At 42.7% G+C, this 14,581-nt stretch overlaps 1 protein-coding gene across 5 annotated transcripts in view; it reads right to left on the bottom strand.

Annotated features, from left to right (window-relative positions):
- LOC110506731 (adenylate cyclase type 2) overlaps positions 1–14,581 on the bottom strand; it is a 76,444-nt gene that overhangs the window by 17,542 nt on the left and 44,321 nt on the right. For all 5 annotated transcript variants that reach the window (XM_021586557.2, XM_021586558.2, XM_036964521.1 and 2 more), the window contains 4 exons: positions 7,326–7,523; positions 5,544–5,711; positions 5,269–5,418; positions 3,668–3,828 (listed from right to left, as the gene is read on the bottom strand). In XM_021586557.2, coding sequence (XP_021442232.2) covers positions 3,668–3,828; positions 5,269–5,418; positions 5,544–5,711; positions 7,326–7,523 — 677 coding nt within the window. The remainder of the gene's footprint in view (positions 1–3,667; positions 3,829–5,268; positions 5,419–5,543; positions 5,712–7,325; positions 7,524–14,581) is intronic.

Raw genomic sequence — 14,581 nt, 5'->3', positions numbered from 1 at the left:
GCATGCAAAATGAAACAAGAAGCATTCATTATTGGACAAGTTTAGATAGTCCCTCCCTGTTGCACATAGTTTCCAAGCATTTTCTTACGTTTCATGCTTACTGATCACGACCGACTCAGGACATATGGGGTCAAGACATCAGTGTCATAATGAAACCTGTTGTCTGCATGGATACGGCCGGGCTGGCCGCTACACTGATTAATCCCTCTGATGTTGTTGTATCACTAAACAAGGGTGTCATTGTCAGATAACGGTTGACTCCTGGGGTGTTGAAATGGAGTGGGGATAACTGATTACAGCTGGAGGTCATATCCTGGGTGAACAGTAATCCTATGGGGCTAGAGGCTAGAGAGGAGGTGAAGACTGAGTTGAAGGGAGATCGTGCTAAGGGGTTTGGCTCTAAGACATAAACTACAGCAGTGTTTTCCCTGTATTCATGTAGCAGCATCGTTGCCTCCACTCCAAAATATATGATAAAAAACATATACACACACATATATATATATATACACATATACACACATATATATACACACATATATATATATATATATATATGTGTATATATATATATATACACACAGTACCCGTCCAAAGTTTGTACACACCTACTCATTCCAGGGTTTCTTAATTTTGACTATTTTCTACATTGTAGAATCATAGTGAAGGCATCAAAACTATGAAATAACACATGGAATCATGTAGTAAACAAAAAAGTGTTCAACAAATTGCAGGAAACTATCTTTAAAACTGTAAAATGTTCTCTCCGTCCATGACAAAATGTATAGAATTGCATGAAATCAAAAACATAAAATGAAAACATAAAATAAATTGTCTGCAGCCAAGAGGACAGCCACTAAAACAGCCCCCCCCCCACAATGCTAACTTTGCCACAGCTGCTGAAAAAAAATATCATAGGGGAAGCACTGCACTGTACACTGATTGGAAGTGCTATAAGCTTGTTGTTAACCCTATCCTCCACACAGAGCACCTGACCCAGGCCACCACACATTCAGCCGCCTCAGCCTAATCACTGGCTCATTACCAGGGCTCAGAGAGCTAACTACTGCCAAGGTCAGTCCTCATTAAAGTAACTAACGTTAGCCAATTGCTCGCTAGGCAGACCAGAGAACCATGGCCGCCCAGTAACTCTGACAACAACCAGGTGTTTTCTTGGAAAGAACATGTCTAATGACAAGCATGTCTTGTGTCATTACAAGGATCAAATGGGGAGGTGGTTGGGCTATAATTCACAGTAACACCAAAGGGTTTAAATGAGGATTCATCACTAGCCGAGCCACAGCAGCACATGATACAGTCTGATCTTCACAAGGCCTTCTCATTTCAGTCAGTTTAAATGTCCTTCCTTTTCTATGAAATCATATTTATTACGAGCCTAAACGTATCAACAAATCAAAAAGGTAGTTACAAATGTCAGTTTGTCAGGCTACTGAGAAGATCGAAGAGTGTTGCTGTGTTGTCCTTAATTTGGGCAACAAATGGGCTCCCTCTCTATCCAGGAAGGTAGAAGGTACAGTACAGTCTGTAAGCAATTTCAGAGTCTAAAACTTAGGGAATCTATTGAGCCATCTGCCAAGGTTCACTGGATAGGCTACAAAGCTAATATCTGTCAGCGCTTTCTAAATGAATGCCCATAAAACAAAAGGCCTCATCTGGGTCAATGCTCAGCTAACACTGTCATGCTAAATTCCATGAGAACTGACTGGGCATTGTGAGTGTAAAAAGACCTCCCAGAGTAGAGATGGGCAACTCCAGTCCTCGGGGCCAGAGGATATCAGGGGAAATTAAATGAATACAATTAAAGATCACAACCTATACTAACTATTCAAAGCACACACACACAACATATGATTTAACCCAGTGTTTTACCCAAGGCTCAGACTTTTGTTTCCATCTTTGCGGGCCGGCACCCGGGTCTCACTGGGCCATGGATCCGGAGGACCTGCTCTTACTTGGGGCCAAAGCCAGGCCACTGGTACTTTTCAGCTGGCATTTACATAACAATGGCTAACTGTGAACTTTAACACCTTCTCACAAAGCAACTGATTTTGCTCTTCCCTAGCTATGGAAACACAATTTCAAAACCAAAATCTGTCACGTGCCGAATACAACAGGTGTAGTAGACCTTACAGTGGAATGCTGAATACAACAGGTGTAGTAGACCTTACAGTGGAATGCTGAATACAACAGGTGTAGTAGACCTTACAGTGGAATGCTGAATACAACAGGTGTAGTAGACCTTACAGTGGAATGCTGAATACAACAGGTGTAGTAGACCTTACAGTGGAATGCTGAATACAACAGGTGTAGATAGACCTTACAGTGGAATGCTGAATACAACAGGTGTAGTAGACCTTACAGTGGAATGCTGAATACAACAGGTGTAGATAGACCTTACAGTGGAATGCTGAATACAACAGGTGTAGTAGACCTTACAGTGTAATGCTGAATACAACAGGTGTAGTAGACCTTACAGTGGAATGCTGAATACAACAGGTGTAGTAGACCTTACAGTGGAATGCTGAATACAACAGGTATAGTAGACCTTACAGTGGAATGCTGAATACAACAGGTGTAGTAGACCTTACAGTGGAATGCTGAATACAACAGGTGTAGTAGACCTTACAGTGGAATGCTGAATACAACAGGTGTAGTAGACCTTACAGTGGAATGCTGAATACAACAGGTGTAGTAGACCTTACAGTGGAATGCTGAATACAACAGGTGTAGTAGACCTTACAGTGGAATGCTGAATACAACAGGTGTAGTAGAGCTTACAGTGGAATGCTGAATACAACAGGTGTAGTAGACCTTACAGTGGAATGCGTACTTACAAGCCCTTAACCAACAATGCAGTTTTAAGAAAATACAACAAAAAAAGTAAGAGATAAGAATAACAAATAATTAAAGAGCAGCAGTACATAACAATAGCGGGACTATATACAGAGTCAATGTGTGAGGGCACCGGTGTCGAGGTAATTGAGGTAATATGTACATGTAGGTAGAGTTATTAAAGTGACTATGCATAATAACAGAGAGTAGCAGCAGCATGGAAGGGGGGAGGGCATTGCAAATAGTCTGGGTAGCCATTAGATTAGCTGTTCAGGAGTCTTATGGCTTGGGGGTAGAAGCCATTTAGAAGCCTCTTGGACCTAGACTTGGTGCTCCAGTACCACATGCCGTGCGGTAGCAGATAAAACAGTCTATGACTAGGGTGGCTGGAGTCTTTGACAATTTTTAGGGCCTTCCTCTGACACCGCCTGGTATAGAGGTCCTGGATGGAAGAAAGCTTGGCCCCGGTGATGTACTGGGCCGTTCCCTAGTATAACATAAGGGTGTTTACACTTGTGTTAAAGTCGAAAAGCAGAAAAAGAGCCAAAATGTAAAGGCAGGGAAAGAGAAAATCAAAGGCTAAAGCCAAAAGTGGAGTTTCATTCAAGAGAACATTTGGGTTGGGGAAATATTTTCCATGTGTGTTATTTGGTAGACTGAAAACCGTGCTTAGTTTGACAGGCAATGAGTGACAGGCAAAGGATAGGATTCTACTGTGTTTCTTTCTTTTCTTAGAACATAACAGGTTATTTCAACATGCTGTATGTTTCTCAGTCATATTCTTAGTCCTTGACAGGCTATTGTTGTACTGTACCTGACGTTCTCGTGTCTCTTGACGTAGAGACTGTGGAAGTTGTTGTCTTTGACGAGTCGTTGCTGCTCTTCTTTGTCCTTGCAGTCTTGCAGACGCTCCATGATGGCCAGCTTCATCTTCATGGAGATGTAGACCGGCAGCACAGACTGCAGCAGGTTCTCCTACGCACGCACACACACGTTAGCATCAACACACCACACCCACCCAACCACACACACTGTCCGATAGACAAAGGGTCATGAACCCATCCAATCTGTGAGAAACCCAATCTGAGTATCAACCAGCTGTCAGAGTGTCTTGCTGATCTAGTAACTCCACTAACAAGGGCCCCATTCACTTAGATTACTGTTAAAAGCTTTATAATCATTGTGCTGCCAGTCTGGTTGTACAGCCAGTCAACAGACAGATAGAACATTGCATTGAGAGCCTCTGGAATGGAATAGAGTCAGGTGAGATGAGAATCTAAGAAGTTAATAAGGAGATGTCTCAGGAAATCATTCTTCAATCCCCATTGACCCCATCATAATTCCTGTTCACCCGTATGATGCAATACTGAGGCACTGGACTACTATCTTTCCTCTCTGGTTTGGCTGCATCCATGGGGGGGGGGGGGGGGGGGGGGTCGCCCCTAGGTACAGATCTATGATCAAATCCTAACCTTAACCATTAGTGGAAGAAACGTAAAACTGACCCAAGACCAGTGTCACGGGGCAACTGCTTAGGCCTATATACTCTCCCAGATAGATTACCACCTCCTGGTTCAAATGACTGGAGCAGGTTTTCCAGTAAACCGTAAAGCATGGAAAGTCATTCTGCACAAAGTGGCCTTGATTTGGTTCAGTCAGCTCAGCTCTGTGCTGTAATTGATCTGGCAGATTCTATCTGACTGGGTCTAGAGAACAATGGCATAATGCTCAGCGTTGAGACCCATTTCAAACCCTCCCTTCCCTCTTCTCTTTATTTATGGTGCCTGTGCTCTTTGGCTAACCCCTGTGGCACTGCTCCTTTTTTCGGGCTCAATACAACAGAGTAGAACAGAGCCGGTTCAAATGTTAACGATTATATCATTCCATTCTGTCCTGCTAGGCAACAGAGCAGCCAGCGGCCTCCTCTCTCTCACGGAGTGTGGTGTCATTTCCTAAGCAACTATTGTTACAAATGAAAAAAATGATGGTTAAAAAGTCATTTGAAACAGACACCCGTTTTCACTAACGGAGCACACACAGACATCTACTTAAAAAATCATTACAATGAAATTTAATATGAGGGGGATTTGATCATCGTAATGAAAAATACAAGCTAGAAAACAACAAGGCTGCTGGTCTTAAATGAAGTAAAAAAATAACAAGTGCTATTATGACAACACATTTTAGCCTAACACTATTAACTCTTATTAGTCTTTCATACTTCCTGTATTCAGGTCAGCCTCTGTTCAGAAAGAGACACCAAAAGCATCTTATTCAACCAGACCATGATTTCCAGGATTTCTGATACACTGGGAGATTTCCCTCGCCAAATAGGTTTCTAACCTCAAGGGTCTTTCCTTAAAGGTAAATAACTAAATCAAGAATATAACAGAGTGTATGATAAGATGTTCTCACCTGTTGTCTCTTTTCTATCTCCAGCTTCATGCGGATGCCCAGACATCTGAGTGTATCCTGGAAGGTCTGTCTTAGTGCTCTCTCCATCAGGACCTTATGGAAGGCCCCCACCACACTGCCACACAGAAACACCACCGCATTGGACAGCAGCTGGGGACAGAGGGACCGACATTACATCCTAGCTGCACAGCATAAGCATTTTATTGTCTGTTTTCAGAGAATCCTCACCAGGAGATCATGTATAATTGTTACTAACAGCATAACTAATAACACACCTGATTGGCCAGAAAGGGGCTGGGATCTTGGGTGTTGAAGACAGTGAGGCATAGGGTGAGGACCATGATGTGAGAGAGTGAGGAGATCACACTGAGTACCACAGCATAGCACATCTGGAATGGCAGCATGGTGTACACTGTGAAGATGATGAACAGGAAGAAGGGAACCTACAGGAGAAAAGGAGAGAGAGAGAGAGAGAGATAGGTCAGACTGATATGACACGAAACACAGTGTGGGGAATGAGTCTCGGATTGGCAGCACTACACCCAAAGAACAAGGGGTTTTACTGGACAACTGTCACCTCAGTGTACTGGCAAGATATGCTATAACTAGACAAATATCACATTTTGACGCTTCTGTTCATGTGTGAAAAAAATGTAGGTACATTCAGTGGCCAGTTTATTATGTAGTTCACGTTCACAAAGATTGTTTGCTCCTACAGACAGTGAGTCACGTAGCCATGGCTTGCTATATAAAGAAGGCAGACAGACATCAAGGCATTCAGTTACTGTTCGATTGAACGTTAGAATGGACAAATTAGGTGCCCTAACAACTGAGCATGGTATGATCGTCGGTGCCCCTTTGCCTCCAGAACAGCCTGAAATCATCAGGGCATGGATTCTACAAGGTGTGGCGTTCAAATGTTGCTCAATTGGTTTCAAGGAATCTAACGTGTGCCAGAAAAATATTCCCTATACCATTACACCACTGCCAGGTTTTGTTTGTTATCACATGGAGAAGGTTGCATGCTCTGTGGGGTAGATCTTAAATCAGATAACTTCTTCAGGGAAGGAAACAGAAACTGTGTGAATCGTAATTTTGCAACAATGACCAAAGTAAGGATTTGGCGTAAGCAGCATGAGTCCATGGCCCCATCCTGCCTGGTGTCAACGATACAGGCTGGTGGAGGTGGTGTAATGGTATCGCTAATGTTTCCCTGGCACAAGTTAGGTTCCTAGATACCAATTGCACAACGCTTGAACGCTACACCTTGTAGAATCCATTCCTGAAGAATTCAGTAAATGGGGTTCCGACCGGTACTAGATGGGTGTACCTAATAAACTGGCTGGTTTTGTAGATGGAGGAGAAGAGGAAGAGGACAAGGGAAGTGGGTGTCATAGAATTACAACATTCTGTTAATCACATGACATTTATATTACAATGTATTCCTATATTAGTACATTCACACTGTTTTTCTTAGAGGCAACAGAATAGGGCTCTTTGAACTCTCATGTGTCTGTGTTAACGCTGACAGTAGATTTACCATGGCTTGGTGATAACCTAAAGACTGCATTCCATTCCATGATTAGTGTCTGTGTGCCTGTCTGTCGGTGCCAGGGGGACCCAATCTCCAGTTTATTTATCCCATACAGCAGATGAATACTGGACTCCATCATTCTGAGGGAAGGGCTTAGAATCCTATATTGGATTAGTATTTCTGCATAAACAAGCAGTAAATAAACTAGACATATCTGTTGCATGAGAGCACAATGTACCTTTGTATAATTTCACGTGTCTGTCTTCGTCACAAGGACTCAGGAAGACAATGAAGAGTTATAACTGAATCCCGTTTATTTATTGGGCTTTAACTCTACACTATTGGATGACCATTAACACTCTATTACTGCAGTAATTATTAATAAAGTTTGATGGTTTTGAAGAAATCAACAATAAAAAATATCTCCTTTGATTAGAATAATTACCACAACATGGGCTTCAAACATTTATTTTGAAAGCCAATAGGTTGTCGTGCAACCTTTATTTAGAGCGAGAGTGTATACCTGGTCCCAGGGCAGGATGAGGGGTCCGCTGAAGATGAAGGTGAATCCCATTGTGAGGTGAGTGGCCCAGACCACCAGACCCAGCAGTCTCCTCCAGCGCTGGGTCAGGGTCTCTGTACACACCAGCACAAACACAGCCAGGAACACACACAGGCTGCAGCTCACCACGCTGACAAATGCACAGTGCTCCTCCACACTCTGAAACAGAGAGGGAGAACATAATGCACACTGAATCACAATCATGGAATTTACATTATACTCTACATTAAGATATACACACAGTCATAGACAAGGACACCATATCCATCTACACACAGCCATACAGACACAAAATGCTCTACTCCTCTAATGAAAAGACAAGGATTAAAAAACAGGCTATAATATACATTCTGTCTGAGGACAGGTTTGAAGTGTTATATAGGTCAGGTACAATGATATGTCTAAACAACATTCACTCAACTTCCCTTCAACATCATTCAAGTCCCTTTATTATGCCTATGTACGGTCTAGTCATGAGAGCGGCCCATATCTAATTCAGCATCGTGGCTTATTCAGGCTTATTGCACATCTGTCTCTGCGTCATGTCCTGTTGCTAGAGGCCACAGCATCTTCCTGATTGAATTACACTGAGAGGGAAGAGGAAGGCTCAGATATAGATTTCTGGTGTGTGTGTGTGTGTGTGTGTGTATACACTTGCGTCAACTTGCGTGCATGCCAGTTAGCGAGAAAGCAAGAGAGCGAGAGGAAGAGAGAATGGGAAAGAGTTAGATGCCAAGGAGAGTGGGAATGACTGTGTAAAGGTCCCTGAGCAGAAGGCCATCTCGGCATTGTATATTGAGCATGCTGGTCTCCATGGTAGCGGAAGTGAAGGCCTTTACTAGCACATTTAACTACAGCCACACCCACTAAATCGACCTATAGGAGACTTGTTCATTTCCTTTTCTCATTTATTTTCAGATGGAAGGAAGTAGTGAAAGTCTATACAATTAGAGAACAGATTGCTTCTGATCCTTTCCTCTTGAAATCTCATCTGAAAAGCAATGACCCAGGTGGGATCTGCTCAGTCTCAGCCTGCCATAAGTGCATGTTTACGTCTGTTGGGCATTGAAATTCACATCAGGTTTTGTTTGGTATCAGATGGTGTAGATTGCGTGCTCTGTGGTGTCGATCTTAAATCAGATCACTTCTTTAGGGAAGGAAACAAACCGTGTGAAACGTAATTCTACAATAATGACCAAAGTAAACTCACAAGAACATACACTCTCTCTAGTGTCTGTTGGTGGGTTAAGTTAACTTACGGAAAATGAGGACCACTGTAAAAGCATCCTCTCCGTGCTCTCTTTGACTCTCTTACACTCTTGTTAGAATCTAAAGGACTTTATTCACCTAAAAACAACAGGGCTCTCAATAGGCCCTTTGTTCAATCTGAGCCCAACTATCCTGTTGAAGTACAATTTAGAAATATATGTTGGAATGCCCTCCTCTCGCTCACTGGTGGGCTCATGGTCTCTAACAGGTAGTCTATCTATCCACAGTGGAGAGGGAAGTTATACAAGTTGAACACAGTTGAAGTCGTAGGTTTACATACACCTTAGCCAAATACATTTAAACTCAGTGTTTCACAATTCCTGACATTTAATCCTAGTAAGAATTCCCTGTCTTAGGTCAGTTAGGATCATCACTTTATTTTAAGAATGTGAAATGTCAGAGTAATAGTAGAGAGAATGATTTATTTCAGCTTTTATTTCTTTCATCACATTCTCAGTGTGTCAGAAGTTTACATACTCTCAATTAGTATTTGGTAGCATTGCCTTTAAATTATTTAACTTGGGTCAGGCATTTCGGGATGCCTTCCACAAGCTTCCCACAATGAGTTGGGTGAATTTTGGCCCATTCCTCTTGACAGAGCTGGTGTAACTGAGTCAGGTTTGTAAGCCTCCTTGCCCGCACATGCTTTTTCAGTTCTGCCCACAAAATTTCTATGGGATTGAGGTCAGGGCTTTGTGATGGCCACTCCAATACCTTGACTTTGTTGTCCTTAAGCCATTTTGCCACAACTTTGGAAGTATGATTGGGTTCATTTACCATTTATTTTGGCATTGCCCTCGTGTAGCCTGTTTCTGGTCTCAGGTTCAGGAATCGCTGAAAATGCATAGCATTGATCTAAAATTGACCCTAGAAATAGTACTGTTAGGAGATCTGGAGAGACCGGATCAGTCAATTACTAATATACTAATACTCTTAGTAAAAGTATTAATCTTCAACTCGCAATCTGTGGATTCTATTCAATTAGATAGATTGAAATTGTATGTTAAACATCACAGCATATTTGAAAGATATGTGTTGCATAGAAACACGAAGTGGGTGGCCAGCAGAGATAGATGGGATGGGCTGAGGGAAGCTGAGGGTTGGAATGTGGAATTGGAGACAAGTGGGAGTGGAGTTGCTGTGTGAGAGATAGAATGATGGTCAAAGATAAGTTTTTAAAAATTAGATAGATCGGTCAACATGCCCTTGAGCAGGGCATTGACCCTGGATGCTTCTGTGTGTCACTCTAAATGGGAATCTGTTGGATGACTGGTATGATGTAGTTATTGAGCGGCTTCACTACAAGTATATTGCATGTTTCAAAAATTCAATAAAAAAATAAAATATGCTTGAGGTCATTGTCCATTTGGAAGACCCACTTGCGACCAAGCTTGAACTTCCTCACTGATGTCTTGAGATGTTGCTTCAATATATCCACATAATTGTCCTTCCTTATGATGCCATCTATTATGTGAAGTGCACCAGTCCCTCCTGCGGCAAAGCACCCCCATAACATGATGCTGCCACCCCCATGCTTCACGGTTGGGATGGTGTTCTTCGGCTTGCAAGTTTCCCCTTTTTCCTCCAAACATAACGATGGTCATTATGGCCAAACAGTTCTATTTTTGTTTATCAGACCTGAGGACATTTCTCCTAAAAGTACGATATTTGTCCCCATGTGCAGTTGCAAAACGTAATCTGGAGCAGTGGCTTCTTCCTTGCTGAGTGGCCTTTCAGGTTTTGTCGAGGGCTTGGCTGATCTCTTTTGATTTTCCCATGATGACAAGCAAAGAGGCACTGAGGTTGAAGGTCAGCCTCGAATACATCCACAGGTACACCTTCAATTGACTCAAATTATGTCATAAGCTATCAGAAGCTTCTAAAGCCATGACATCATTTTCTGGAATTTTCCAAGCTGTTTAAAGGCACAGTCAATTTAGTGTATGTAAACTTCTGACCCACTGGAATTGTGATACAGTGAATTATAAGTGAAATAATCTGTCTGTAAACAATTGTTGGAAACATGACTTGTGTCATGCACAAGGTAGATGTCCTAACTGACTTATCAAAAACGTTAGTTTGTTAACAAGAAATTTGTGGAGTGGTTGAAAAACAAGTTAATGACTCCAACCTAAGTGTATGTAAACTTCCGACTTCAACTGTATGCAGGGCAGAATTCGGACAATATCCGCTAATTATCAAAAACCAGAAAAGAGATGTTAAGTTCTACAACCACTTAAAAGGAAGCGATTCCCAAACCTTCCATAACAAAGCAATCACCTACAGAGAGATTAACCTAGAGAACAGTCTCCTCAGTAAGCTGGTCCTGGCGTTCTGTTCACAAACACAAACAGACCACACAGAGTCCTAGGACAGCAACATAATTAGACCCAACCAAATCATGAGAAAACAAAAACACAATTACTTGACACAATGGAAAGAACTACCCAAAAAATGAAGCATACTGGACTGCTATTTGGCCCTAAACAGAGAGTACAGTGGCAGAATACCTGAACACTGTGACTGTTCCACAAGCAAGGAAATCAGCGTAGCCTTGCTATTGAGAGAGGCCGCCGTAGGCATAGCCTGTCTAGTTCTCAGGTATGTGCCCACAAAATGTGGAAACTGAGCTGCACTTCCTAACCTCCTGCCAAATGTATGACCATATTAGAGACACATATTTCCCTCAGATTACACAAACCCACAAAAAATGTGAAAACAAATCCAATTTAGATAAACTCCCATATCTATGACGTGAAATACCAGTGTGCCAGCACAGCAGCAATATTTGTGATCTGTTTCCAAAAGAAAGGACAGTCAGGGAAGCAAACATCATTGTAAATACAAACTACACTGAACAAAACTATGAATGCAACATGTAAAATGTTGGTCCCATGTTTCATGAGCTGAAAAAAGATCCCAGAAATGTTCCATACGCACAAAATACATATTTCTCAAATTTTGTGCACAAATATGTTAACATCCCTGTTAGTGAGCATTTCTCCTTTACAAAGACAATCCACCCACCTGACAGGTGTGGCATATCAAGAAGATGATTAAACAGAGTGATCATTGCACAGGTGCACCTTGTGCTGGAGACATTAAAAGGCCTCTCTAAAATGTGCAGTTTTGTCACAACACAACGCTGCAGATGTCTAAATTTTGAGGGAGCGTGCAAGTGGCATCCTGACTGCAGGAATGTCCACCAGAGCTGTTACAACTGAATTTATTATTAATTTTTCTACCATAAGCCGCCTCTGTCGTTTTAGAGAATTTGGCAGTACTTCCAACAGGCCTCACAACCGGAGACCACATGTAACCACGCCAGCCCAGGACCTCCCCATCCAGCTTCTTCACCTGCGGGATTGTCTGAGACCAGCCACACGGACAGCTGATAAAACTCTGGGTTTACACAACTGAAGAATTTCTGCACAAACTGTCAGGAACAGTCTCAGGGAAGCTCATCGGCGTGCTCGTCATCCTCACCAGGGTCTTGACCTGACTGCAATTCTGCATCGCAACCGACTTCAGTGGGCAAATGCTCACCTTGGATGGCCACTGGCACGCTGGAGAAGTGTGCTCTTCATGGATAAATTCCAGTTGTTTCAACTGTACCGGGCAGATGGCAGACAGCGTTGTGTGGGGGAGCGGTTTGCTGATGTCAACATTGTAAACAGAGTACCCCATGGTGACGGTACGGTGGGGTTATGGTATAAGCTACGGACAACAAACCCAATTTCAATTTATCGATGGCAATTTGAATGCACAGAGATACTATGATGAGATCCTGAGGCCTATTATCGTGCCATTCATCTGCCGCCATCACCTCATGTTTCAGCATGATAATGCACAGCCCCATGTTGCAAGGATCTGTACACAATTCCTGGAAGCTGAAAATGTCCCAGCTCTTCCATGGCCTGCATACTCACCAGACATGTCATCCATTGAGCATGTTTGGATTTCTCTGGATCTACGTGTACGACAGCATGTTCCAGTTCCCGCCAATATCCATCAACTTGGCACAGCCATTGAAGGAGTGGGACAACATTCCACAGGCCACAATCAACTGCCTGATCAACTCTACACGAAGGAGATGTGTCGCGCTGCATGAGGCTAAGGTTGACTGGTTTTCTGATCCACGTCCCTACTTTTTTTTAAGGTATCAGTGACCAACAGATGCATATCTCTATTCCCAGTCATGTGAAATCCATAGATTAGGGCCTCCTGAATTTATTTCAATTGACCGATTTCCTTATATGAACTGTAAAAATATAAAACGCAACATGCAACAATTTCAGTTTATTTTGATCTGTCTATTTATTTTCCCTTTCGTACTTCAACTATTTGCATAGTTACAACACTGTACATAGCCAGCAATATAACATTTGAAATGTTAATTTCAGATTATTTATTTCACTTTTGTTTAATATCTATTCCACTTACTTTGGCAATGTAACATGTTTCCAATGCCAATAAAGCCCCTTGAGAGAGAGACCGAGAGAAATCTGAGACTAGGAAGTGATGGAAGTCTCTCTCCATCCATATATCAGCGTGTCTGGGTTCTGAAAGCAGCACAATGACAGGAAAGTGAGGGCTCGTTTTCCTTTAGGAGGGAGCAGTAATGAGACCTGATGATGGACCTAGTTTGGCATCAACACCTGAATGAGAAAAGTGCTACAGTGCCTCAGGCCCTGCCAATGTCAACAGCATGAGTGTGTCCCAAATGGCACCTTTTTACTTATACAGTGCACTACTTTTGTCAAAAGAAGTGCACTATATAGGGAATAGGGTGCCATTTTAATACGCAACCCCATCATCGTTCACTGGCCCTAACTGACTGAAGCCCTGTAAAACAACACATTTCACTGCACCTATTCCGTGTATGGGACAATAAAGTACTCACCTGTCAGTTTATTAGGTACACCACCCTGTTCACCAAAACGGATTGCTCCTACAGACAGTGGCTTGCTTGGATCGCTCCTACATGGCCGTGGCATTACTATGTAAAGCAGGCATCGAGGCATTCAGTTGCTGTTCGATTGAACAGCTAGTGACCTATGCGACTGAGCGTGGTATGATCGGTGCCAGGCGCCCTCCTGGTCTTTTCACGCACGACAGTGTCTAGGCTTTACCGAGAATGGTGCGACAAACAAAAAAACTCCAGTCAGAAGTCCTGTGGGCAAAAACAGCTCGTTGATGAGAGGTCGAAGGAGGATGGCAAGAATCATGCAAGCTAACAGGCGGAACACAAACAGGCAAATAATGGCATCCAACTGGCCTCACATCCGCAGACCACGTGTTACCACGCCAACCCAGGACCGCCACATCCGGCTTCTTCACCTACGGGATCATCAGAGGGTGGAATGCTGTCAGTAATAAAGCCCTTTTGTGGGGAAAAACTAACTCTGGTTGGCTGGCCCTGGTTCTCAAGTGGGTGGGCCTATGCCCTCCACCCATGGCTTCACCCCTGCCCAGTCATGTGAAATCCATAGATTAGGGTCTAATGAATATATTTAAATTGACTGATTTCCTTATATGAACTGCAACTCAGCAAAATCTTTGAAATTGTTTAATTTATATATTTTTTAAATGTACTTCCCCCTCAGCTCAGACCTGCAATAACTCAAATAACACTCCTCTTTTATTACGGGAACCTACAGTACACTACCGTTCAAAAGTTTGGGGTCACTTAGAAATGTCCTTGTTTTCCATGAAAACATACATGAAATGAGTTGCAAAATGAATAGGGTGTTCTTTGTGATCCGAACACCTCAAACTTAGATTCATCTGTCCATAACACTTTTTTCCCAATCTTCCTCTGTCCAGTGTCGGTGTTCTTTTGCCCATCTTAATCTTTTCTTTTTATTGGCCAGTCAGATATGGCTTTTTCTTTGCAACTCTGCCAATAAGGCCAGGATCCCGGAGTCACCTCTTCACTGTTGATGTTG

This window comes from Oncorhynchus mykiss, chromosome 26 (genome assembly GCF_013265735.2).
Source record: "Oncorhynchus mykiss isolate Arlee chromosome 26, USDA_OmykA_1.1, whole genome shotgun sequence".
Taxonomy (NCBI): Eukaryota; Metazoa; Chordata; class Actinopteri; order Salmoniformes; family Salmonidae; genus Oncorhynchus; species Oncorhynchus mykiss.
The sequence above is the reverse complement of the archived record's forward strand: the minus strand, read 5'-3'. Positions and strand labels throughout refer to the sequence as shown.